The 27,923-nt window shown below is 42.8% G+C and overlaps 2 protein-coding genes across 2 annotated transcripts in view; one reads left to right on the forward strand and one right to left on the reverse strand.

The window, feature by feature from the left end:
• Positions 1-563: 563 nt before the first annotated feature.
• On the reverse strand, positions 564-13,444 carry cry1b (cryptochrome circadian regulator 1b). The gene is made up of 11 exons (XM_071900382.2): positions 12,624-13,444; positions 7,323-7,431; positions 6,667-6,809; positions 6,379-6,563; positions 6,149-6,237; positions 5,523-5,663; positions 4,365-4,676; positions 3,504-3,655; positions 2,757-2,959; positions 2,261-2,389; positions 564-1,530 (listed from the first exon to the last, which is right to left on the reverse strand). The coding sequence occupies exons 1-11, from the start codon at positions 12,779-12,781 to the stop codon at positions 1,448-1,450; spliced, it is 1,704 nt and encodes a 567-aa protein (XP_071756483.1). The 5' UTR covers positions 12,782-13,444; the 3' UTR covers positions 564-1,447.
• Positions 13,445-19,382: 5,938 nt separating this feature from the next.
• Positions 19,383-27,923, forward strand: part of btbd11b (BTB (POZ) domain containing 11b) — a 66,082-nt gene continuing 57,541 nt past the window's right edge. Inside the window, exons 1-2 of the mRNA XM_078282929.1 lie at positions 19,383-20,275; positions 27,034-27,059. Of these exons, the coding sequence (XP_078139055.1) occupies positions 19,419-20,275; positions 27,034-27,059 (883 nt within the window). The 5' untranslated portion in view covers positions 19,383-19,418. The remainder of the gene's footprint in view (positions 20,276-27,033; positions 27,060-27,923) is intronic.

The raw sequence follows: 27,923 nt of genomic DNA on the forward strand, positions 1-27,923 counted from the left end.
AGGATTTGAAGGTTTGTGCATCAATACGTTTAGAATGAAATCGTCGTTAGCTTTTGTGCAATATCTTTAACCATTTTCATACCAAAATGACAGATTCAGTGTTACCCCAGAATTGTATTCATGGCAGGGAGGAAAAGCCTCTGAATCATCATGGGACACTAAATCTCTCCATTGAAGTGACCCAACCCACCTATTCAGTGGTAGGGGAACTTCCAGGACACATTTTGCTTTTAAATTAATTAATCTGCACAAAAAATACCCCACTTCAATGAATGAATAAAATGCAAAGAAAATAAAATGTCAAAGCAGGATGTACAGACTGTTCTTAAGTAGCTGTGGTTAGGGAGGAACCTCCATCATAACCACTGATGGGCTGATATCCAAGGCAAATATTGTCCCATATACTGTAGGGCTAAAACTAACTTGTGTAGTACGCTTCTAAAATGCATTATAGGGTTACTGTAATTCTTTTTTGTAAGGGGGTAGATGAGGAATTGAACTCTGTTGCCATTATACTGTACCAAACACAAACAAATATAACAATAAAACATAAAACAATAGGATACAATAATGTTTGTGTCCTTTATTGCCAGTTTATAAGAGTTACAATTTGGTCATTCTTTATACAAAAATAATAGATTTACGATCACATGGGAGAGAAAAGCACATGCATTCACAGTACAACTCTGAGTTTTGGTGACTCGCGTTTATTATTTACAAAGGAGGTTATGAAACCCCATGACAAAATATACAAAAGTTGGAAATTAAAAAGAATAAATGTTTACAAAATGTAAGATGGCCTTGGTAAGGACGTCTCTATCACCAAACCCGACAGTCTTGCTGCTTCCTAATTTCCCCATTACTATTGTACATTAGACATTTGTGTCCTAAAAGTTTTGGGAAAAAAAACGTTTGTTGAATGTACAAAGTTGAATGTACAAAGTTATGTACATTCATGAAAGTGCGCCTCCATGTTCTTCATATGAATAACTGAGAGGCTTGTTTGAGGAATAAGATCCGACCTCGTTTCTATTTGGGCCGCCGATCTCAGTGTTAACAATGGGTAAAGGTGTCAGCTGTACACAAGGGATCCTCACCAGCTACCGCCTCATTTCATCTCCGGATCCACATCTGAGGAATGTCACCATTCCAGACCCGCACATTTTCAAAAATGGTTCGGACGTCGAAGCATTCAGGTTAGTAGCAAGAAGTTCAGTTCTCTACTTATGTGGCCCGATGCGGAGACAAAGACCCAGCTGACTGAAGGACACAGTATTGGACAGAGAGAGAGACAGCTGCTAGAGTAGCTGGACGCGCCTCACCCCAATTTCCATCTACTCTATGGTTGTTAGTTACAGTTATTACTGCGTCAGGGCAGGGCTGCTATCAGGATGGTGGAGACGGAGCGGGGGACTGAGAGGCTCCTTTTCATTCTGCTTTTGTCCCGCTAATTGCTCTGCCTCCGGGCTTTAGAGCCGTTGTCAGGCGCGGGCTCTTCTCGACGACGCTTCTGAGTGGACGGTCCTCTGCCTGCATTAAAACAGACAACAAAAGGGATTTTACAAAGGAATTACTTCAGAATACTTTGGTGTTCAACAACTTGCATTTTGCTTCCTGACTGTGATAGAAAAATTCACTATAGTCGAACTTCAATGCATTCAAGAGGGTTAAGTTGACACCTGTGAACCTCCTACTTTCCTTTGCAATGCAGAAACCTGTTTGACAACACCTGGTATCAGATGAAGCACTTTTGATATCGCTGGCCTGTGTAATTACTGTGGTGGAACAAAAGCAGTTGAGTTGTGTTGTATATTAGAGCCATTTATTCAGTGAACTGCTCTGAGCTGCCTACAGCAAGGGATATGGGGATATCAAAGATGCTGGATCTAATACCACACACAGATTGTTACACTGCCAACTGGAAAAGGCTCATATGTATACATCTTTTCCTCTTGAGTGTACCGATTTTAGATAATACTGAAAATTTCACTGTATGATATACAGTGAAAATAAACAGATTTTGATCCAGTACAGCCTTTATGTAGGCCAAGAGTGATGGGATTCATTTAGAATTCCTGGCAACATTTAAATATTAAAGCAATTACATCTTCCAACAGGATGTAGGTTGACAAACTGAAGAAATTATTCAATGGACTGAAATGCCTGTATCTTGTCTGTTGTGCACAATCTGCAAAGTGTGTGATATAGTGAAAAGAACCGTGTTTGAGCCTATGACATGTCAACCAATCAATTAATCTACCTGTATGAGAGGTTCCCTCTTGCATGGAGTGGTCTTCAGTGGAAACCCCTGGCCCGGTCCCTGGGTTCACTCCAACATTACTTCCATTTCCACCATTGCTGGGATTGGCAGGAACTGTTGCCAACAGCCCTGTAAAGTAACCAAAAAGTTGTAATTTCCTCCCCCAAGACCATACTTGTTTGTTAAAGGAGGAGTTTGATTTCTTCTTTGACATGATAATGATGTGATGTCTGTATGATAATTACTAGAGACCCAAAACATGCATTGCAATTTTCTACTCTCAAAACAAGAAGAACCATCTGACGATCACTTTAAAAAACTGACACCACACTACCTGATAGCTATGAATAGTAAAACACACTGCTAGCATCTAGCTGGGGCTCTAGGTCGTGGCGTGACCCCGAGAAGTTAACATGGATTTCATGTGGATATTGTTTGAGAAGCAGGAAATCGGGAAATAATTTCAAGGATATTAGTATCTGGGTCATGTCCCTACCCAGTCCTCTGTAGCAGGAGAGCTGCTGGTAAATCTGCTTCATCCGCTCGATGTTGAGCCGGCTGGCCTCGGCGTGGTTCACCATGGGCTTGGGGTAGTGGACTCCGACGATACACTTGGCTGCCTTCTGCACTTCCTCTGGGGCGTTCCAGGGATCATAGATGTATTTGGCAGGGAAGCCCCTCAGTATGGGCAGATAACGCCTGGGAGCACAGAGAGAAAAGGATGAAGACAGATGAGGAATGGAAAAAAAAAAAAAAAGATATAAGAGAAACAGAAGTGGAACATGCAGGAAGAGTAGGAAGTAGAGCAAGATTAATGCAGCGCACTAAAGAATTACGTGACATGCTTGTTTGTTTAGGATGTTACAGATGTTCCATGGTAAACAACCCAGTGTACAACCCCTTTTAACAATGAGACTGGAAATTAGGTCACTGAATTTCACCGTGTCGTCATTTACCAATTACTGCATGATCACATTCAATGACCAAACTTCCTCTTTCATTAATTTTGGCAGCAGGATCTCAGCTGTGTGATGCAGTTTGGGCTACACTATCACTAATACTGCAACAGTGAAAGAAACCACAAACAATTTGTTGATATTTTTGAAATCCTGACGAAACCACGGCAAATTGTTTCCCAATTTGAAATGGCTACCGGGGGACAGAGGTTCATCTTTGCACCAATATCAGCTTGTGAACGGACAGTGCAATGTGACATCCATGTGATCAAAGTGCCGAGCCTCACCGTATGTAGTCTCCGTTGGGGTCTGTGCGTCGGCCGAACCCCACGGGGCAGTAGCAGTGGAAGAACTGCTGGAAGAAGGAGCTGCAGGAGAGCCACATCCAGCTGCCGGCGTTTACGCTCCAGTCTGCATCCAGCAGCAGCTCCTCAAACACCTACAGAAACCACACACACACACACACACACACACACGGGAGAGTAAGATACACTGCATGGTAGAAATGTTAATCACAGCAGGGAGCTTCAGGACGGTATCCAGCTGCCTGCATTCACTTATTCTAGCTTTTCTATTGTGGTGAGGGATGACAATTCTGTGTGAACCTGGTTTGTGCGTTTCCTTCTCTTTGGGCCATGAAAATATACCCATGCAATTTTCATCTTTCTCATACAGCTTCCCCACACATTTCACCTGGTTAATGGACAGGTCACAGAACATTTAGCTTTTCTTCTTTTTTTTAGCTAGACTTTTCTTCCGTCTTCCCACTCAATCCTCCATCCTGTCCGGCTCACCTCCATGCCCTCCTCTGAATGTACAGTACTGTGCAAACGTCTTAGGCACATGTAAAAAAAAAAAATCTGTATGGCGAAGATGCTTTCAAACATAATGAAATAGTTTCTAAATGAAAAAAAATTACTATAAAGAGCAGTCGACTGACACACTAATGCAGAAAACTAACTAAACTAACATCTAAGACAAACTTTGTATAAAAAAATCTAGGGCGCCTAAGACTTTTGCACAGTACTGTAAATCCACAAATCTTGTCTCATGAGGAAAACTGGCTGCAACTTGCTTTGCTTCCTTTCATTCCTCACCTTCCCCTCCCTCTCTCATCACCCTCCTCTATCCCATCCCTCCATCCTCACCTTCATGCCTTCCTCCCAGCTGATCCACAGGTCTCCCCTGGTGACGAAGCAGGCCACAGCGTGCCTCGCCAAGTGATGGATCCACCCCTCCTGCCTCAGCTGGGTCATGATGGCATCTATCCAGGGGAAGCCCGTCCGGCCCTCGGCCCACTTGGCCAGCGCCTCGGGGTTCCTGTCCCAGGGGATCTGGACGCACACGGGGTTTCCCTCCATCTTGTCGAAGCAGGGGTTGTTGGTGGCGGTCGTGTAGAAGAACTCCCTCCACAGCAGCTGGCCGTACAGGGAGAGGGGCGGGGTGCTGTTCTTCTTGACCTGGGAAGAGAATACATGCAAAAAAGATTTCAGAGTTGCACATGAAGTTTATCTTGTGCATTCTGGACTGTGTTGTGCTAAACGATCAATCGATCACGCCACAAAAACTGACAAGTATCCTATTTCTAAAATTCAAAAGACAGACAGGCATGTGAATTGTACATTTGTAGAGCTATTAACTTTTCATTTAAGGCATGCAGGCATTTAGGAAGTAATGGCCATTATTTTGTTGTCAGTTCAAGGGGTTTGGCCCAATTTACAATAACAAACATACAAAATAGGAAAAAAGGCCTAAGGCTAATGTTAAATTGAACTGCAATGAAAAAAGTGAGTGACACAGTAGTATTTTATTCTAAGTCACTGCATTGCATTCTGTCAATGGAAATTGGAATGTGCTCTGGTGAATCAACTTGGGTTCAACAATAAATTATTACAGTAAATAACTATTATTTGGTTTAGTATTGGATGTACTGATGGCGCATCTATATATCAGAGAATTTCCCCAGTCGTAAAATCTGGTTATAAAAAGCAGTGTATAACGTGTCAGATGTCAAAGCAAAGTGAAACTGAAACTAGCAGAACACAGTAGCTTCACAGAAGAGAAAATGTCATTCAATTTTAAAGTAATTGCATGTCCTTGTAAAAATTAATTGGAATAAAAAATCTATGACATAAATGTTCCTTTGTGGTATCCACATTAAAAACTTAAGAATATCTTTTGCATCTCAAATTAACAGAATAAACTCTGATCTGTATCAGTAAGAAGAAAAAACATCTTGAGGCAAAATACAGGCTCATTTGAAACACACATTGCTTTAATTACTTAATGTCTGTGGTCATTCATACCTTCCTGTACAGGTCGGTGAGTTTGAAGTAGAAGAGGCGACAGGAGAGACATCCAAAGCGCAGGTAGGGGCTGAGGCCCGTGGGACTGGCCAGCAGGGAGTTCGCGTTCATACGGGGACGCTCAAAGTTGGCCACCCACGCCTGTAAAAAGAAAGACAAGCAGCTGTCACTAACATATCAGCATCTAGACTGCTCAGACTAATGAGCTAGGGCCGATTCAGACCTCGACTTGGACAAGATGTGTCCACCTTCATATTAAGATACACAGATTCTGATTCCGACAGAGTCCATTGGTACGCACTATTCCTTACACACCCAAAACCCTGCAACATGTCTAACACTCCCATCGGTTTTCTGGTGTAAAACAAAACAATCTGCATATGAATAAACGCCAAAGACATCAAATAGGATATGAACTGTTGAGTCACAAAAATTGAAGAAACAACCAGTAACAATAAAATAAAATACAAAATTGGAAGAGGAATTGACAACTGGCCAAAAAATGATGTCCCATATTATGTTCAGCTGTCTTGAAAATGTATTAGGTTGCCAGCTAGAGCCAAAGTTATACAAGTGTACTCGTTTTTCATTGAGTGCATATCATTTACAGTATCATGTCTCATTACCTTCCTCTCCAGATGCCTCTCCAGCCTGGTGAGGGCTTCTGTCTCTCCGCCCGGCCACACTGCTGTGGACAGGCCCTCCGTCTCAAACCCTGGAAAACACAAAAACACACAAGTGTACAATCAAAACACACATTTATCATTGACTGTGTTCCTGAGATATCCTGGATAGCATGTGTGCACATACACAAAGACAGCTTACGTGCGTGCACACACTCAAAAAAGCAACTCACCAAGCTCTTCCAGGGAGGGAACCCCGAACTTGTCGTCATGGTCCTCACCGATGGGTGTGGCACATTTCCTCATGACCTCAGACGTGATGGTCTCTGCGGGCGTTTCCACGGCGTCCATACGGCTGATGAGGGCCTGGAAGCGCTTGTACGTAAGAGGAGGCTGACCACCGTTTAGTTCTATGATCCTGTGTGGATGAAAAGGGGACAAAAGGGAGTCAGCACAACTTTTCAAACTGGTTCAGTGCTCAGTCGCATGGGACATTTGTATAAACTCATCCAGTCACTCACTTGTCCAGATCATAGAGGGTGTGTGAGATCCGCACCATGACTTCTACCCCGGCCTCATTGGCTAGTTTCTGGATGGCAGCATCCCGTTCCTTGCCAAATGGCTCTGAGTCGTACTCATAAGACAAGCGGCTGATCTTCCACTCCTGGGGAGCAAAGATACAGACACAGACACACACAACTGGTAAATATTATTTATTCTCTTCTTATTTCCTTCCTAATCTTATTTCCTTTTCTAAATATCATGGACCACAAAGTGATCTTGCCCCATCAAAATCAAACCACCACAGATTATACATATGCGAGTGGGTTAGCAACTCGCATATGCATTATGCACTCGCATTAACCCTAACCCATGAAATAATGCTAAAATTGTTGAAAAGTTGGATTGCTTGTGTATTTTGCTGTAAGACTGTGTGTTTTCTTAATCTCTGGGTAATCTGTGGATTCATAGCACCATGTTTATGACACCAATGTTGAACATTTAGGCAGTTAATTATTCGTCTTATCAATTTTTATGGTAATGCTATAATGGGGCCAAGGCTGCTGGCTGCATGACTAAAACACACTCTGGGTCAAAGTGCTGCACAGAAGTCAACGACCGGTCACCACATCTGAAGCACGATAAGACTGCCTCCTCTACCCATTCTGTCTCTTACCTTAAAAAGACGAGGGAAGACGTCTGTGGGCTGGCCTCTGATCACAAAAAGACGGGAGTTGAGCTTGCGCAGGCTGGCGTCCAAGTCCTCCAAACACTGCAGCAAAAACCTGGAACCCAACAGAGAGCATTATCGATTAGTTGATTTTACAGGACAGATCAAATTAAAACTTTAAGATAAAAACCTGTTGCCCAAGATCATAGCTACAGACACGGTGCAATCATGAGACTACTAATCATAAGTGTCACTAATCTAAAAGTCACATGCTTAACACTTCAACAGGAGAGTCTAACAAAATTCACCTTACTATTTTGCTTTAAGGGACAATAGCGACATTTCAGATAGTGGTTGGCTTAGAGAGTCCTGTGTGATTCTTACTTTGATGAGAGTCAATGCCTCAGACTGTTTTTCCATTACTGAGATATTCTGAATCCACTCTGAACTGTTGGACACGCCACCAGGCAACAAAGTTTCACTTGTTGTACAGATGAACTTGCTTAATTGGAAAACAACATTTCCACGTAAAAACAATTTGTCTATCCATTTTTGTTATTTGATTGGTCAACTACTATGTGTTAATTTAAAACTTGCTCACTCACTTATACAATGGGCCAAGTTTGTAATTTATCATGAAGTGCAGCAGAATACAAACTGAGAACAGGCAAAGACCAAAGACTGTGTATAACTGAGGCATTCAGATGTTATCGTCTCTAAAAGTTACTGTTCAGTGTGGCAGGAGACACTTATTGATTTATCTGCCAAAGACAATGTTTTACTAGCATTTGACGCTTGGCGGGTGTTAATTTTATTGGTCTGTTTTGGAACAAAAACTGATTTTCCTCAGTATTCATATTTATGACCTTTGGGAAGGCGTTCTATTTTCACAGCAGCTGGATGAAAGCTACTGGCATGTGAAAGGGTATTCATATCAGTGGGTTAGGTGTGCAAATCAAGAGGTTAAAAACAACCCAATTTGGTGACCTTGATATGCAGAAAGTTCACACTCTCCTTGATAAATTGCTTACTGCTATAGTTCACTGTAAATTTAAGTGCTCCAAAATTACTGTTTAAAAACATGTAAACATTTTCACACAAATTAACATCAGCATCAAGTAGTAAAAACATCATCAATATAACGTCTACATGCTACTGCAGTACATGAGGGAGAAAAGTATTTGGTGCATCATATAAACCAGTTCCTCTGGTCCACCCACAAAAAGGTTTGCGTAGCTTGGAGCCATACTCATGGCAATAACTGTTCCAAGGTGCTACATGTAGCATTTTAACATCAGTAAATCATTACCACATTAATACTGAGACATACAGAAGTTACTGTAAACAAACGAGACTATTGCCAAGAAGATTGGCATCCGCTACCGGTCTCTTCCAAGCGGCCAAAACCACAGGTGAATTTTGAAGCCAATAAGGAAATGTCGGCAGGCAGCGATTCCCCTAATGTCCACTAGGGGCCCGGCTCCAAAAAGACCGTTTTTGTGACTGTCTTTTTGTGTTATGTGATATGTGTATTCTATGTTTGTTTTTAATGATAGTTTATACTTTCAATTGCGTCCTTTAATTATCTAGAGAACTGTGTAAAAAACAACTACTCTAAAGAGATTGACGTTAAAGTAATCAAATTGCATGCTCCAATCTAGTTTTACAGAATAGTATCATCAAATTGCACTGCAGTAGCACATGGTGTTTGGTATCTGTGACTGTGAACATAACCATTCACTAGTATCAGCACCAGAAAGCCAAGAGAGCTGATGTAAAGAAACTGGGAGTTAAGCCCATCATGTGATTACCATGTGGTACAGATAATAGACAAAGTACTGTGGTGTCAGATTTAAAATAAAACATTTTTATGATTTAATTAGGCCTATTTCATCTATGCAGATGCAGGAAAATGAACAAATGCTTTTTGAGAGGATTCAAACCATTGAATGTGAATAGGCAGCCCTCTTCTGGTGAAATCTTTTTAAACACATTGGCCACCATAACTTGTAATGGTCACACTTATGGAAACACTGACGTCCGTTGTCGGGGGTCCCGACTCTTTTGAATTATGCTTGGTTGAGTAACTTGTTGAGTAGGCCTAAAGACAGGTGTAAAAACACACTTTTTGTATTTTCTGTTTTCTATGTCAAAAGCTGTTTTTTACATAATGATTAATCGATTAATTGGTCATTAACGTGACCGACGATTGATTAAGGAAATTTCTGAAAATTTGCATCCCTAACACAGAGTGAGCAGATGATGTCACGTTTTGTTTAGTTCAAAGCGAAGTCATCCAGTGGTAAGATGTTGAAAACCAGTAAAAGCCTAAACATGCCTTGCATTCAAGAAGCTGTACTTATATTCATGTGAGGAACTATGATCTTACTCAAAGAACCAGTTTCACAGACAGAGGTTAAGCTCAGGCCAACGCCACGGTTCCTGTACAATGGATGTTTCTATGAACAAATCTTTTAAGTCTAGCAATATACTTAATCCAAATCCATGAAACCAACCCCCAAAAGGCTCCGTGGAAAATTAAATTTGTTAAAACCGCACGCATGGCGTAAACAGCCCTAAATCCTCATCTTCTACACTGTGGATGGCTGAACAATATCCAGGAAGTTAATTTCTTTGTTATGAACCTTAATCTGACCTTGCACCGCTGCCATGTGTGAGGGGACGGGAGTCTCCTGAGCTGTGTAACGTGCAGGGGTTAGAGATACAGGAGGCACTTTCTAAACAAATGGATCCCTGAATAGGTGTTGTGAGAGAGGGATCGATGCTGATGAATCAAAACTGAACAGGCTGATCATCCTGCAATGTCTCCTGCCTGCTACAACCACTGACTTCACCCTTCAAATAATATTCTTTCAAACTGGATAATAGTAGCTTCCAGTATTCAGTGCACAAATACGGCCTTATTTGTCACAACGCCCGGGGTTCTTTGCCTCATACAGGTCTAACATTTAATGAAAAGAAAAATCCTTTCATAATACAACACAAAGACAAGATCCAGCTACGTTTCTCAGCTGATATTCTTGAAGCATGTCCCTCTAAAGTACTCTAAGCACATGAAAATCTCTTGCTGTTATCCATTCTCCTGTCAAGCAGCGGGCAGACAGCGGTACCAGGTGTAATAATCCAGTCACCCGCCCCCTCATACACATTTTAAAATCTGTCTGAGTTCGAGCTGTGCCTCTGCATCTGAATCAAGAATGTTCTCTCTTCAGTACATCTCAGTCTGGAGAGCAATTAAAGGCCGCGGTACACCAAGAACAAAGTTGAACTTGCCCAAAATAGAAGCACAGTCGAACACAGTGCCGCATACAAATTTGTGTGTACTTGCCGTGGCTTCGTACTGCCCGTTTATTTACAGTCCGCGCCACAGGGGGAGCATGAAGATTAAAAAAGTAACTATAGACTAGGGACACTGGACTGGGAACAGTGGCGACAAAAAATCTGAACAACAAAACAACAACAACGGCTTCAGTGAAAGAGCGACCAAGGTGACTGAGGGAATATGAGGATTTAGAAGCCAGTTGATTGGTCATAGAGGTGCAGATAACATAACTTGTAACAAGCTCAGCAAGTCTACTCTCGAAACCATTCAGTTTGAAAGTGTTGACCACAAGACATGTAAATGAAGGCAATGGGCCGTAAAAGGAAATGGAGATACTTTTTCACAAGGCAACACAAGCAATCATGTGATATTTTAGAATTCAAGTAGTTCGGCCAGCAAGCCTGAAATTAATTTCCGCATCAAGTATAATGTGGCATCTGGCCAGCTGATGCAGAAAATGTGCGCAGGTATTTAGCCAACACCCTAGGCTTGTTACTACAGATGGACTGCCACTTACACTTTGTACGCCTGCTACAGTGAAGACAGTGCAACAGCAGCAACAATCCCACAGAACTGATCAATTTGCTGTGTTTTGAGACACTACAGAGGGGAAATGGGGATGAGGAGGAGCAGTGCTATAAATAGTCTGGCTGGTTCATATATAGTGCTGCAGGGAATGACGAAGGAGGCCCTATCACACACAGCCGGGGAACAGTTGGAAAGCTGGCAGAGGCCCCGGTGTAATAGTGATGGTGACCTCAAACAGGGGCAATCTGTACCATGGGGATCTATCTGATGAGCCAGAACCGGCGTGCATATTCAAATACATAAACACACACACTTCTTTCTGCAGCAGTGGAGGTTGCATAAGACAAGGTGACCCCATCTATATCAGTCAATAGTGAATGAAGTGGTGTAGCTGACTATTGCTAAAGGAGGGGGTGGGCTGGGGGGGGGTGTGTATGCCAAAAATGTAGGTCAGAGCAGTGAGGAACATGATGTAATGACCATAATGACACACTGACCCCATTTCCTCTGCCTTCCATTGAGTGCTGAGCAGGAGAGTTAAATGCGGGAAAAATGACTTACATCATCATGGTGGTGCGGGACCGTGCTCACTGCCTGTGGCCTTTACAGTACATCTGACATGAAGGTGAAAAGTAAGCTTGATCCCCAAATGGTGAAAATTATTAATTATGGACTGATGAAAGAGAAACTGGACAGTATAGTGGTAGCAAAACGTGTGGCCAACGATACTTTCTGCCATCTACTCACTCTATCATTGCAAGAAAATCTCCTCGGAGCAGTGAGGTGCAAGGGAAATTTCAGGCTATCCTTAAACTTTGCTCTATTTGTTTTTACCCTCCTACGCATTTTCTTTGCAGATATAGACTATCTTGCATCATCCAGTACAATGTGTACCATTTCCTAGGGCTACTGAATTACTTGTAGATAAGTTGATTGTGATAAAGATAGAATCTGAATGCTTCTTGCTGCCGTCACACACAGAAACAGATAGAGAGAGAAATGAAGAAGCCTTCATGATACAGGGATAAAATTACTACTGGAAACTTGGCTGTCCTAAACATGCATTCAGCAACCAGAATAAACCCTTGGAAGACGAACAACTGCTGAGGCATAGGTAAGTTAGGGTGGATAAGGCCATCACTGGATCACCAATAAAAGTCTAAACAGGGTTTTAAGGTTTGGGTTTGAGGTTCAATTGTGATAGCAGAGCAGATAAACTGCTAATGCCTGATTAAATTCCCCCCCCCCCCCCCCCCCCCTCCCCTCTCTCTCTCTCTCTCTCTCTCTCTCTCTCTCTCTCTCTCTCACACACACACACACCTCTCTAGTGCTCACACATGATCTGCACATGGGCTCTGCAGTGCAAATAAGTCACAGTGCCTTAAGGCACACTGTGGTGGGCTCTTGCAGCGTGACACCCAGCCCCACCCCCTTACCTCCACCTGCTGATGCCAACATTGGAGGAGCCTGCGAACCAGGGGTCCAGGATGTAGACGCAGCGCAGGGTGTCCGCTCCCCGGATGGAGTCCTTCAGAGACGGGTTGTCATGAAGCCGCAGTCCCTTCCTGAACCAGTGGATGGTGTTGACCACCATGTCGCCTGTCTTGCTTGTGTTTCCCCTGGTCTGGGGGGGCGTGAGGGGGATTCCCAGTAACAACAAAAAGACGCCCCTCTGAACTTGTTTTCACAACTAAATAATCAGAGTCCGTTCACGAACTGGTGTTTTGCTCAGTGGCCCGGTTATTGATTTTGCACCGTTAGAGTTTGTCTGACCTTAACCTTGCTCCATGAATTTGTCCATTGACTTCTCTTGACGAGTAACGTTTGCCGCCGCATGTGTGAACATCAAAGGTGGCGACAGGATGCGCAGGGAAACGGCACAACTCTCGTCTTAACAGCGACGTTAAATCGAGCACATAAACAAAAAAAGTCACCAAAAAACGTTGTCGGGAGCGATGTTCAAACGAGGTATTTTCACAAGCAAATACGCGAGGCGTGGATGAAGCCTTTACGCATGTTTATATGCGAAGATACGTCAAAGGCAGCTAGCTCACCGAAACTACACACGCGCAGGAGTTTCCAGGTTGTTTCCAATAAAAACAGAAAGGGTAACGCACAAATAGGGAATACTCCAACTCTCCAACGTATTCAAAATTGAGTATAAATTTGTACTACCTGGTACGTTTCTCGGCCATGCAAGATGTCCTCTCTTTATCAACATATCCACCCACAGATACGCACTAAGGATTGGAGCAACGTGGTTGGTCAGAGTCATTCGTTATACAACCTTTCCTCAGTCACGTTTCCGTAATGTGCTTGCTTATTATGTTCTCTCCACGTCCTCTAAACAGTCCTTACATCCACTTTAGCTTGTATTCTCTCAAACGTTTGTGTCAAGATTGCCTGTTGCGGACCAGATTTTAAAAAAAATAACCTATTTTACAGTTGTTGACAAATGCAGCTAATCAACGCCTTTAGATACTGTTATGTAGTTGAGCCAGAAGAACCCGGATGAGCACATGTCGCGCGGCAAGGCGAACCCAGGATAAGGTGTGTTGGATTTACTACACACAGTGCACCGCTTACACTGGAGCCACTGTAAGTTTGGTCGAACACCGCCAACCCCGCCCACTCGTTGGGTCCGGTATTCTACTATAGCACTCCCTGCAGCGATAGCGTGTATAAACTTATAATAGCCTGTAAGTAGATATATAACTGTAGGCCTATTATAGTCTACTGCTATAGCCTACTTACAAGTATCAAGTTAACTCACTGTACTTTGATTTGATAGGACAGAAGGGCCTTCTAATAGTGAAATAGGCCTCTATAGGAAAACTTATAAGTTTAAATAATATTATATAGGCTACATACAGAATGACATATCAGCATTATCGTTAGGGAATGTTCTAAAACTACCAGAAAGTGTAATTTACCAAATTACTCACTATTCCACAATGAAAGAAGTCGGATTTTAACTACACTTAATGCACTTTTTGAAAATAACACTACTTACTAAAAGGCATAGCACACAGAAATATGAGTGAAACATAGCACTCTGAAGCCAGATGTCAAAATAGGATTTGGCCACAGTTCAAAAACCCAAACCTTCACTGCTAAATACCCAGGTGAGCATTCAAATATCCACTGCATGGTAGGCCACTGTGCTGCATGATAGTGTCATATCAACTATGAAATAAACTATGAAAATTTGGAAATAAATCAAAACACCACAACCTCCAACCATAAACATATATGAACAAATTTGACAAGTCTGATGTTTGGTTGAATTAGACCCACAGCAGCTCAGAACCAGCCCCCTCTCAACACTAATCACAACTATATTTATCCACTACTGTGTATCTATCCATAGGCTTACACCTACTTTATAACATAATACCTGATCATTTCTATTTATTGCTCTCATCAACAATATAGGCTAATGGGATTACTGATCCTCCTGGCTTCAAACAGCCCACTCAGCGGTTCAGAAACCAAATTCTATCAGCAACACTAGTTATGTAAGACAAGTATAGTAAGAGTTGAAAATGGTGTATGACCCAATTCTGCTGCTGTAGCTATGCCACAATATGATATAACTCCTGCTGTAATTATGACATAGATTTCCACACTTTTTAACCCAACAGGCTGCTTTCTGCGGCTGCTTCAGAAGCCGCTGTGTTCCCTGACCAGTGACCACACATCCCAAACTCCCTGAGTAAACTAGTAGTGGACGGGGCTACAAATCCACTGCACCCAACTTCTTATGGTGTACCCTGGCTTTTCAGCATCAGGACCACAATACTCTGCCAGATCCTGGGTTGGTGCTCACTATCTCTGGTGGATGCATGGCTTGTACATCTGCTTGCATTTCCCAATCCTTAGTTTTTCCTTTTAACTGTTCAAACTCACTGATAAATGTATCCTGATTTGTTCACCTTCACATAAAGCCAAATTGATGCGTAACACTCTCTTTCTTCAATGTTAAAGAATTAATTTCTCTTTGTTTACTCTCAGATAGATAGACTTTATTTATTGTTCTGAAGGAAATTTGTCTTGGACACAACAGGGCCTGCTGTATAAAATACACTTCAAATACACATAAATACTCATCATCTTCCACAATATGCTCTCTATATACTGTTGATTGCAGCTGGACTTGGTTACACTTAGTTATATTGTAGTGGATGTAATTGAGCAAATGGCTGCTGTCATACGCCAAGGCCAGCTACACCAGAGGAAAGGAAATTGGACACTAGGTGGCGGTGTAAAACAGGAATTTAATTTTGGAAAGGCCCTTGGATTGTCTGTGATGCTGCATTCCCCCCCCCCCCCCCCCCCCCAATTTCTCATTCATTTATTTTCATTCTTCAGCTGCTGTCTAAATGTGCTAAGTCAATATCCTAAGTTGACTGATAATTTATTTTACACCATGCTGTATAAGATAGACCTCTAGGCTTTATACATTCTGCTATATAACAATAAGTCATTAGTCTTTTAGGAGAACATCATCTAATGTAAATGAAAAAATATTAGGTCAATAATAAGTTTGTGCTTAGGCAGCTGATGGGTTTTCACTGGAAATTATAATTTAGTATGAAGCTGCTGTCTGTGCTCTTCCCACAGAATCAATTTGGGTTCAGAGAAAATGATTTGATCCATTATTACCTCATTCCAGGCTCAGAGGCTCATTTGCACCCAACATGCGAGGCAAGGACAGAGTATATGAAATACATCCAGACACGTGAAACAGTGATATTAAATTATCTTCCACGACTATGAAAGACCTTCAAGGTAAATTTAGAAACAAGCTACTTCAATTTAAACAGGATTAAATTGCCATGAGTCTTTTGTGCCCAACATCAACCATTTTACTCAAAGGATGGAGCAATCAGCTTGAGGTGCTGAGATGAATTAACTTGATATTCAAATCAGCAATTAATCAGTCAATCCATCAATTAGCCTACCTAGCTAAATTTTACATGGGTCAAGTGGATATTGTCTGATTAATGCATATGCCAATCAAATCTCCTTTTACTCATTATCTCTCTCTTTTGTCTCTTCTCTCTTTCTCTCTCTCTCTCTCTGTTCTCTTTCTCTCTCTCTCTCAGATTCATGCTGCAGTCAGACAATGACTTGGACAATAGTAAGTTAACGGCATCTCTTATAAGAAACCCCATTGATTTGATTGTGTGTGTGTGTGTGTGTGTGTGTGTGTGTGTGTGTGTCTGTTATCTGATCTCCTGGCAACCTTTGTATGCCCATGCAGTTTCTTTATTCAGAAGCAATGAATGTAATAATACAGCTTCAGGTCACTATCATCTCTATCAACATTAATAACTCTCTATCTTAACCATACTTTCTTACTCTCTCTCTCTCTCTCTCTCTCTCTCTCTCTCTCTCTCTCTCTCTCTCTCTTTCTGTCTGCAGAATATTCAAGAAAAGGAAAGGGTTGAATAAAAATTCTCAAGCTGATAACCAAGGCCCCTCTTCTATGGCTAAATACTGTACATGATAATAATATCGATGATATGATAATGTACAAATTTAATAAACCCTATGATTACACAAATACACACACACACACATATATATATATATATATATATATATATATATATATATATGCTAGTGACAACATCACTGCCTTTCTTGAATGTTGGAATATTTTATGTTTCTATACTATACTGTGTTACAACTATCTATGCTGTGTGCTTGTGTGTGTGTGTGTGTGTGTGCGTGTGTGTGTGTGTGTGTGTGTGTATGTGTGTGTGTGTGCGAGGTGCTTATGTGGTTTGAGTTTCAGAAACTTACCATCACAGCTCACCCTGTTTGTCTCTCTTGTGTGACACCACAGAAAGCCATTGAGGTAATATCTCTCTCACACACTCACTGCTGTCTCACACACTCACACACGTCAACATGTGCACATACACACATCCTTACCCACGTACAGTACATGACGGCTGCCAGTGTGCTATAGCTGACCTGGCAGCTATAAGCCTGACCCTGCAGAAAGTGGGCACCACTGCTATGAAGCCCAATCTAAACCAGACGACGCTTTCTCCCATTACATCGTTTTGTCTCCACTTAGGTTCTAAATGTAAGAGCTCTGTCTCAGCACTTCCAGTTTATTCATTGCTTTTTCTCCCTTTCCATGTCCTCTCCTTTCTCCCAGGGCAACTCTGATGACACCAGGAGGAGATCAGGGTTCCTTATTGTTAGTCCTGTCCCACCCTGTCCAGGTCAGCCATGTTATCACTGACCATCTGCCTAATTGCAACAATCATTACGGATACAGTTACTCTTCCCCCCGCCACTTCAAAGTCTACGTGAGTCCCCTCTCACCTCGGTTGAGTGTAATCTATAGCTCACAGGTCCAGCAGGGTTTGTCGTGTGTGTTTCTGACTTCTTTATATTGCTCTGTCGCATGTTCATCATGAAGCCAATACTCTGCATTCTTCCTCTTTCAGTATGTGGAACGTTGTGTCTTGAGCAACTGGGGACGACAAGTAGGCTGCACATGCTTGTACCACATATGTGTGCATGGACGGATCTCCAAAGTGGGACAGTCTCAATAATCCATAGCTGCCTGTCAGCTATTTTACATCAATAAAAATGTAAAATATTCTCTTTTCTTCTATCACTTACAACTGAGATTTTATATGGACTGTTAGTGTGGAATACCATGAAAACGAAGGTCAGTCATGTTTATTTATATTGTCCTTTATCAAGCATGTCTCAAAGGGCTTCACATACCATCATATACAGTACATGTCATATACACATACCCTACTACATCATATTCCAGTGTACCGGTATGTCCTATTATTTATTCATTTAATTCCAGTGTCAATTGCAGTTTAATCTATTTGTACTGACATGAAGCATTGGTTTGAATGTGTAATGAACTGAAGTTTGACTACAGCACACCAGGGTTCACTGTTGCTCCAGGAAGAAATCCAAGCTGCTGTCAGCTGCAGATCCAGCCTCACTGCATCTCAGATGTCAACTCAACCTTAGCCCCACAGACCAGTAAAAATGAATGCAATCCATTTTTTATTGTTTTACCAACAGTTTAGAAGGTTCAATCCCTCGACTCAATTTACACTGGACGTGGAAATTGTACAGTTATTAACTTGCACTGAACTGGTAAGGTGTTGTCAGTAATATATCTGCACTCTTGTTGTACCATTAATACCACATTTAAGTTAAACCACATACCTCAATGTTATTTGACAATAAAGAATAACCCTACACTAACCAAACCAGCTGTCTCTATCTTCATCCACCTTACTGTACTTATTCATTTGCAGGCTGAACCCTCAATGGCTTTCAGTGGAGTAGCCTACACTTGCAGATAAATATTGCAAAGGTGCAATGGCATTAGTTGTGGCAGGCTGCACAGAGCCGGAGCATCTGTTTCAGAGAAATAACCAAATAGACTGGTGCAGGTTAGACCCCGTGAGTGATCCCAGCAAATGACCTTGAAAGTAATTCAGATCTTTTCAATGAGCTCCTCGCCAAAGGAACAGAGAAGGATACATTATGCATGCAATCTATTATTAATGCACTTGAGTCATGTTACGATCAGACATGGGCCCTCAGAAAATATCTAAAAAGCCCGATGCTCCTGAGGAATTGTCCTCCAAACATGGGTTATATAAATACTGCTGCTACTATATGATGTGCATTATTATCTACCCTAGTTTCTATCTTTTACATTTTACATTTGGTAATTAGATACGATATGATAAGGTTTCTGCAATGTGGTATTTCAAAGCTTTGAATAAATCTTTCTGAAAATTTTAGACAAAAAAAAAAGCGTGCTCACTGTTTACACGCTATTCTTTGCTCTTTATCAATAAACCTTAATATTTAACAATTAGGGCTACATCAATGGCTTTCTATTGAGCCTGTGAAGCGGCCCAATTAAAACTCTTTACTGCTTCATCCCGAGAGTCCATTGGCTGACAGCCGTTCTCGGTTCTCCCCGGCCCCGCCCCCATCTGTCAGAGACTGAACTGGTAAAACACACAGTGACTGTTGATGCACTGTGTGGAGAGATACTACTCTAAGTTTACACTTCAGCATTTGACTGACTTTTCCTAAATAGGCGGTGGAAATAAGCGACATTTGTTACCAGACCTCGCACCAAGGCGCGCGCGTATCCAAACTCCATTGCCTTTTATCCCACTTATTCCAAGCCCTCTTTTACAGTATGAAGTGCAGTTATGGCAAGGAGTAGCAAGTCAGTAGCGAGGACCCTGGAGGATTTGACGCTAGACTCGGGTTATGGTGGAGCCGCCGACTCCTTCAGGTCTTCCAGTGCGTCGCTGTGCTGCTCAGAGGCACATGGGGGGAATTACTGGCATTTAACCGACTCGATGCACAGTCGACACAACAGCCTGGACACTGTCAACACCGTCCTGGTCGAAGACGCCGAGACCCTGGAGTGCACCGGGCAGTGCGCTAAACTACCCGAGCTAGAGGATGTGCCGTGGAGCCTCGGGGAAGTGGCGAGCGCACTGAGCAGGGGCGACGAGATGAGCCTGCCGACCCCGCCGCAGGACGTCCTGCTCCGGCTGTCGGTGCTGGTCAGCCGGGCCCTGGTCAGGGTCGCCAAGGAGGCGCAGCGGCTGAGTTTGCGCTACGCCAAATGCACCAAATATGAGATCCAAAGTGCCATAAAGATTGTGCTGTCGTGGACCGTGTCTGTGAACTGCATCACCGCGGCCCTCAGTGCCTTGTCCCTGTACAACATGAGCACGGAGGATAAGTTCAGCCGCGGCAAGTCGGTGCGCTGCGGACTCACCTTCAACGTGGGGAAGTTCTTCAGGTGGATGGTGGACAGCAGAGTCGCGGTCCGGATCCACGAGCACGCGGCCATCTACCTGTCCGCGTGCATGGAGAGCCTCTTCCGCGAGGTGTACGCGCGGGTACTGCGCAGTGCGCTGGTGGAGAAAGATAACGGGATTCCCAAGTTCACTGTGGAGTCTCTGGAGCAGGCCGTCAACAGTGATTCAGAGATCTGGGGGTCTCTGCAGCCCTGCCAGCACCTCATCTGTGGGAAGAATGCAGGCGGTGAGTTGTTAATGACTGTAAGTCAGTGAAACAGGCTCTTTCTGCACTTGTTACCCTGCTATGTTAGTTTCCAAATAAACACATGTTAATGTGTTATTTACACATTTTCATGTGTTATACACCATTTTCCCTTCCAAGTTCCACCCTCTCTCATCTTACGACAGATATTTATATCAGAATAACAAGGAAAGTGCTTCTTCATTGGATTTACCCCAAACGGCCATAGATCCATATAAAGACAGGCTTATCACGATTCAAACGTTTCACAAACATCAGAAATGACACAATTGATGCTGTAGGGATTTATAACAAGTCACACTTGCAGACAGTCCTCCAGAAGGAAAACTAAGCCGTTTCTCAATGTCTGTAATTGCTGAGTAACTGATTAGTAGGCCTATAACTGAGTAACAGACACCACTGACACAGATCATTTTTGTAGTAGAAATGATGCTTACCCTGAGCCTCCTCAGAGCGCAGGAGCGCTGCAGAGACTGCAGAGTGATGATGAGTTCAGGGTTGGAGAGCATGGTGTTTGTAAAGCCAACCTGCCTCTCCTCCTTATATGTGACTGCTTTGTTAATGTGCAAAATGCTGGAGCAGGAATATCCCCAGGCTGTCTTAATGCCTTACCTGTGAGGGTTTTAGTGAAAGGGCTACTCACAGCCAGTTTCCTATTCTGATGCCCTGCAGAGATTAGTATTAAACTTTTCACCCATAGATTAAGGGAATTCTTTCATTCCTCTGTACATTTGCAGACTGTAGTGCACATAATACTTCTCCAATTATTTTCACATTTGCTTTACTTCTCCCAGTTTCAGTTTTTTAAGTTGGCGTTATTGTATTCAGACTTCACCTTTGCTTAACCAGCAATACATTTTCATGAACCACCTTAATACAGTACATACTTGCCCCTCTTTTGATGGATGCTGTAAAAGTGCTGCTGTGGCTCCAATTGCAACAGGTTTACGTAATGAAAGGCCTCGGGGGACCTATGTGCTATCATGCATTATGCAGAGTGATGTGAATAAAACTGAGTTATAGAGAGAGAGCGAGAGAGAGAGAAACAGAGACAGGCAGACGGAGAGAGAAAGTTCGAGAGACGCTGTGACCGTATCTCTAACAGGAGCCGGCCATGAGAAGAACACTTCAGAGGCAAGGGCTTTGCTATGCCAGCTCCCAGGGTCAAGAGAAAAACGCTCCTATGAGAGAGGCCAAATAGCAATGAAAATTACCTCTCACCTTTTTTATTGAAGTTGTTCTCACAGTGAGCACGTCCACCACAGTACATGATTGTAAGAACAGTATAGACTTATTGCACAGGCATGATCGAACTCAGACTCAGAAACACTTCACCTATTGACTTGAGACAGTAGTAAAATAACAATCCTTAATGTCTGGGCACAATAAATGTGCAGCCATTGGTGCATCGACATGTGAATAAATTATATAGTAACACAGTAGAAACTGACACATAGTGCATGAACAACAGGGCCGCTCACATACAATGCAAGGACAATGCAAAACACGTCCTCACAGTAGGCTATACAATATGAGTACATACTGTATATGGGTATATATCGACATGCAATCGCTCTGTGCATTCAGGCAACTTGCCACACAGTATGGGTCCAGCTGTAGAGGTGTGGCGAGTGTCTGTGGTGCATTGGGCCAGCGGATAGGATGACATGCAAGAAAACATGAGCATATAGAATATGGACGTAATGCCTGCAGCTGGAATGTGGCATAGAGTATAAAGTGTAGAGATTTGTTTAGGTAATACTTGGGTATTGGGAGAAATAGCATGGTAAACAGTAGCAGTAGCAGGTTTACAGACAGTGGAAATAGGAGGAGTGATAGTGGGGAGTGTGTGTGTGTGTGTAAGGGGGTCTCAGGATGGCTGGTTGAGTTAGTATAATGAATTCCATATTGTGAAGATTTCCTGATATGAGGCTCGTCCTCGAAACCTCAGGATGCCCAATGGCTGCAGTGACAGATAAGGCCGACACGGCGACATCATTCGTCGTCTCCCCAGTAAAACCCACCAGCCGGCCGATTGGAGCGCGGGTTGACCTTATAACCGAGCCGCCGCCTGCCAAAATGAACCTTCATATCGCGCCATCCATTCTCTCTCTCTGCCAAGTGGGAGTAATTGAGGTGATTTTTCCATATTATGCTAACGGTGGTGGTGACCCGGCATTGTGAAGAGGCCTCTGTGCATGTCTTTATTGCATCTCTGTCAGCCAGAGCTATTTTCCTTTTTTTTTATCCTCTCATACTCTCAATAAGGTAATGACTTCTCTGAGTGTTTTCTTTGTTTTTTTTTACACTTTACCATATAGCTTCCCTCAGGAACCTCAGTGATTTTATAATTTTCTGGGAGTTTGGGAGGCTAATCCTTAAAATAATAGAATATCATGCAGACAAGACCAAGAGGCTCTGCAGTCCTATGTTTATTGAAAAGTAATAGTTTGACATAGGCTTTAGATAATTTATTCTAATGTCAAAAGCGCTGGAAATCTATATGTAATGTATGTCTGTATGTAAGTATGATGTATGTATTTGTTTAACGTTCTTCTTTGTAGCAATCATTGGATACAAACAAACAAGCAAATACAAAAACAGCTCTCTTTGTTCTTGGCTGTTTCAGGAATTGATGTCGCAGGCTTCAACACAGGATCCATATTATTACCCAACGCTATAATGTCTCTTCTCACCTACTGCAGCTTGCAGTTCCGCATTGGCACATCTAGCATATGGCAGCCCTCCCACACACATACACAAACACAAACACACACGCACACACATGCACACGCACACGCACACGCACACTCACACACACACGTCTGACTCAGTGCTCTTCACAGGTGGGTGTTGGGTTTCCCTTCTTTGGCTGTGGTATCCTGTCAGAACAGGAAACTGCCCTATATGGTGGAATAGTTCCTACAGCTCCCAGTAAACCCAAGAACACAGCGACCACACAGCGCTGGCTTTGATTTCCTTATGGACGTGTTGCAGAAAACGTATAGTGGAACAGGATACCCGGTGTACCACCCTGAAGATGAGTTTCTAATCACACTTTACGTGTGAGTTGTCTTGGTTTCAAGTCTGGGCAGATGTAGAGATGTTTTGGAAGGCTTTCAAGGAAAAATCCACCCTAAAACTTTAACACTGTTAAAAACAGCTATTGTATTCTGCATTTCTGGGCCAATTTTGTTGTTTGGTGATGTATTTTTCTTATTCCTGTGGATAACTGGCCAAATGTGGACGATGTGACAATACAGCAAGCTGTATACAGCGCAGCTCCAATGGAGTTTAATAGGAGAAAACGGTAAACGTCTGGTTTTGGTGTCAGCCCCGCAGAATAGAAGAGCAACGGCTTCTTTCTAGACTCACCATTTTGCACTGATGTTTGACAATCATAGAGAGAAACCCATCAGGCAGAGATAGGCAGAGGGAGGCAGAGGCAATTTCCCCACAGACAGTAGCCTCAATAGTCCATCCATAATGCAATGCAGCCACAGCTTGCCTCTTTGCAGATAGCATATGAAATATAACGCCCTCTTTGACACACCACTGTTCTCTCTCCGCTCTTACTTTTTCTTGACTGAAAAAACGTACTATGCTATCGCTATCATTATTGCTCTCCATACATGTATACAGCACAGAGAACCCCCTTCTCTGGGGCTTGTCGAAAGGAATTCTGGAATTGTAGGAAATCACTAACTGAAGTAGAAGACAAGGCAGGTTGAGGGAAACTGGGTACAGCAAAAATATAACACTTCATCACAAAATAACTCCTGGAAGGCATTGAACATCACAGGTTGATGATATGTAACAGTGTAGGTGTCTGAGGGTGGATTTCTCCTTTAAGGCCACACTAAAACCAAAAATATGCTTTTACTGTGGTTGACCCTTTTCTCGGCAGACATTTTTTTGAGACCTCAATTTCTGGGACGCAGACAGGCCAGGTTGGAAAGAATCACTGAAGAAGTTGTTTTTGGAAACCTAACACACCACAGTATAGGACACTTGTTAAGAGTATGATGTGTGTGCTGTTAGTTGGGCATTCAAAAGTATCATCACTTTCTCACAGCTGCAGACAAAACAATGGCATGTTACTGTTCTACTCTGCAGCGTTGTGCCATTACAGGCAGGGGGTCTGCAGCTGGGTGGAACAGTGCAGGTCCCGCTCTATTCACAGGTCTTTTGTTCCTTATCCAATAGCCGGCGTGGCTGTGCGAGGTCGGTGCCTGGCGCACGTGTGCGGTGGGGAAAAACAGGCAGGCAGACAGGAACGGCTCTGGGGGTCTGCAGTGGTGCCACTCTGTACCAGTGGAGACCAGTCCCCACTGTGTCTGGGAGGGAGATACACTACATCTGTGGTAGTGAAACACTTACACACCAGCACGCATAGGAATAACATGCAAACACACACTCAGACACACACACACACACACACACACACAGTCACACGTGGCTCTGGAGCAGATCTGGTTTTAATTGCGAACTTGGAAGGGAACGGGGAATGCTGATGTGACATGGAGTCTGGTACGGGGAGGGAGAGCTCCAGCCAAGTTTACTTCAATTGATTAAGAGGAGAAAGGTGATAGAAAACAGTTAATCCTTTAGCCAGCCGGCAGCCCCTACGATGGATTGGGTGTCTTTCTTTTTCTTCTTTAGCTGCCCCTTTATTCCTGCGCCTCAGAGGATTCTGCAAACTGCTTCAAAGTTGCACTGTGTCATCCACTGCTGTGTGTGTTGACGCATGCAGCTGGCAGACTGGCATTAAGCTCTGTTGCACTCGGTGTCAGTCAGCCTCCATGTGAGAGAGCGTGACTGCAGTCACTGTGCACAGTAAACAGACACAAAATAAGGATCAGTACCCCGACGTTCAACGGACGCCGTCAGTGGTGATTCCATGTTGAGTCGGGTCAAGTCCCAAAGTCCTATTCTTAACCATCAAAGAAAAATAACCTTGGCCAGTTTAATCAATATTTCTAAACACAAACCAGTCTCTTCAAGGCTAAAAACCACGGCGCCATTCTGGCAACAGACAAAACATGGAGCTGCTGAAGTGGAGACTGATTATGTGGAATTTTTAAATATCTGTGCTTGACCTTTTACATCCGAATGAGTTTTATTTCATTATAGCGCTGGCAATTTCAAAGCAGAAGCTGTGCACTCATTGCTTTAAAATCACTCTGGGTACTGTGTTTAGTTTCCCATTTACTGACAGTGCTAAAGCTCCAGTGTTTTATATCTAGATGACATTAACTGGAGGAGGACATATGTATTATGTTGTAGAATGTGTTTTCCCATAAAGGGGGACATTCAATAAATATATGACAATAAAGACTTCCCACATATATATATATCTAATATATATGTGGGAAGCCCACTCTTCCTTAATGGTCTCTGGTAGCTCTTCAGATAATACAGTATAGGTAGACAAGACATAAAAGAGAGATAAATGCCACTATACAGACACTGGGCCAGAATAATCCAGCAATTATTCTGCACTATGCAGCCAAAACCTGTGAAGTTGTGGCTAAGAATGAATTGTTCATGGTGTCGACTTTCAAAGAAATACAGAGAGAGAGAAAGAAGAGGCGCAGATGGCAAGGATCAAAACAGGAAAATCCATAAGAGAAGCTGTGGGTGACAGATGAAACCCAGACAAGCGATGTCTACTTCTTAATATAGCAGGAAGAAGTCTCAAAGCAAACAAGTACCAACAAGTGGATTAGCGAGATGAAGTATTGGTATCTACCACACAGTCATTTTCCCAGCTCTGACTTCCTATTGTTGTATAGGGGGAGAATGATCCCATTTATATGACAAGTGCTCTGGCTGGAAATTGTAAAAGAGATATACTGGTAAACAAGCTCCTAACTATCTCCCCTTTGATGTGAGCTCAGCGCTGCATTAAATTCAAAGAAATCATTCTGTCCCCATTAGAAATGCAATATGTGTGAGAGAGAAAGTTGATGTGTCAGGACATGTCAAGATGCTCCTGCATTCATGATTGGTGACCTATGAACAAAATTCCAAGAAATTTACATAACATACACGCACACACACACACACACACACACACACACACACACACACACACACACACACACTTACGCACTTACACCAGTTTACATCAGATAAATGCTGGCCCAAAACCAACATGAACAGAACAGGTTTCCAGATTAGCCAGCTAATCCACAAAGCTATCTCTTGCCATGGCAAATGCCAGTGATGAGCAGTATCATGCGAACCCATTACAAGCCATAGTTTAAGTCAGTTAGGCCTACATCGTCTCACCCGTTGTTTCCTAAATGACAAAAGGCAAGATGACTATCAGAGAACCTGCCAGCAGTTAACATCACTGATTGGTTCCTTGCTTCTCTATTGGCAGCTTGAGCAGCAGAGGTGTGACCAAGTCCCAAGTCAGTCTCAAGTCTTGAGGCACAAGTCTCCAGTATCAAGTCCAGTATCAATTTATTATCTTAAAGAAAACTAAATATCTAGGACTTTTCAATGCAATGTGGTTTTAATAGGATACAACCTTGGTAAGAGCATCATGAGTTTGATTTCTATAATCAGTTCCAACTTCAATAAATGCAATCATTCCATACAAATTCAGAAAACAGAATTTAAATTCAGTCGTCTGCTGGAACAAATCTCATCACTTTCAATCGAAGTCATTTACACAAACACAAGATCTTTTGTCAAGACTTAAGAAACCTTTTCAAGTCATCAAAGTACAAGTCAAAGTCAAGTCCCAAGTCACCAGAACCCAAGTCAAGTCTCTTCATGCATCAAGTCAAGTTTCAAACAATTAAAACTGTGACTGGAGTCTGACTCGAGCCCCCGTGCCTGGCAGCTCGGCTCGGCTGGATGTGTGTGGTAATCCTCAGCAGAAAATATTGGCAGGTCCGGAGGACATGGTTGGCCCAGAACAAGTACCAGTGCAGCACCAGGCAGGGTCAGTCCGTCAGTGAATCAGTGTGAAGAGGAGCTCTTATCTCCCCAGAACACCCACTTGAGTCCAATCTGAGGACAGCTCCCATGATTTCTTTGGGATAGAGACTTCTCTCGTCCAACTGACCTGTCGGTTTTTAATCTTCACAGTATCTCTGATTGACACTGCCGAAAATGATTTAAAGTGGAATCGGGTTTGGGATCATTAATCATGTTTTTCACTGCATCCTCGGGTATCCTGAACCTTTTACAGTGCATTAGTCAAGCTGAAGGAGAAGATTTGCTCCTAGCCTCTGAGCCGCCTACATTCAACTGTGCTCGGGCTTCACAAATCCTTAGCTATACTACAGTAAGCCATAGGGGTCCAAACGTGTCGTGGATTTCTGAGGTGATAGTGGGGAATTCAACTCCTGTTATTTCAGTCCTCTGTAAACCACTTTAAGCACGTTTCCCCTGCACATGAAAAATACATCACCGTCAGCTGTATAAACACGGAGCAGACGTAGTTCATGTGATGGAAATAAACACTTTCTGCTTTTGACATGCCAGCGTGACCCTGGAATAAACATATACTTTCCCCAGAGGACATAATTATTCTTGGATGTATGGATATATCCGCTGGTTTTGCACTGATCACTACCGCCTCCTGCAGTGTTGTTTGGTGGAAAAATGTGAAGCAATTA

Source organism: Centroberyx gerrardi, chromosome 4 (genome assembly GCF_048128805.1).
Source record: "Centroberyx gerrardi isolate f3 chromosome 4, fCenGer3.hap1.cur.20231027, whole genome shotgun sequence".
In the NCBI taxonomy this organism is placed as follows: domain Eukaryota; kingdom Metazoa; phylum Chordata; class Actinopteri; order Beryciformes; family Berycidae; genus Centroberyx; species Centroberyx gerrardi.

What these genes read in the sequence shown, in the direction of transcription:
- cry1b (XM_071900382.2), bottom strand. Translation starts at nt 12,781, where the DNA reads ATGGTGGTCAACACCATCCACTGGTTCAGGAAGGGACTGCGGCTTCAT. An exon ending in ACCCTCTATGATCTGGACAA is followed by an intron (nt 6,564 to 6,666) that starts GTGAGTGACTGG and finishes TCATCCACACAG; the next exon opens with GATCATAGAACTAAACGGTG. An exon ending in TCACCGACCTGTACAGGAAG is followed by an intron (nt 4,677 to 5,522) that starts GTATGAATGACC and finishes TTCTCTTCCCAG; the next exon opens with GTCAAGAAGAACAGCACCCC.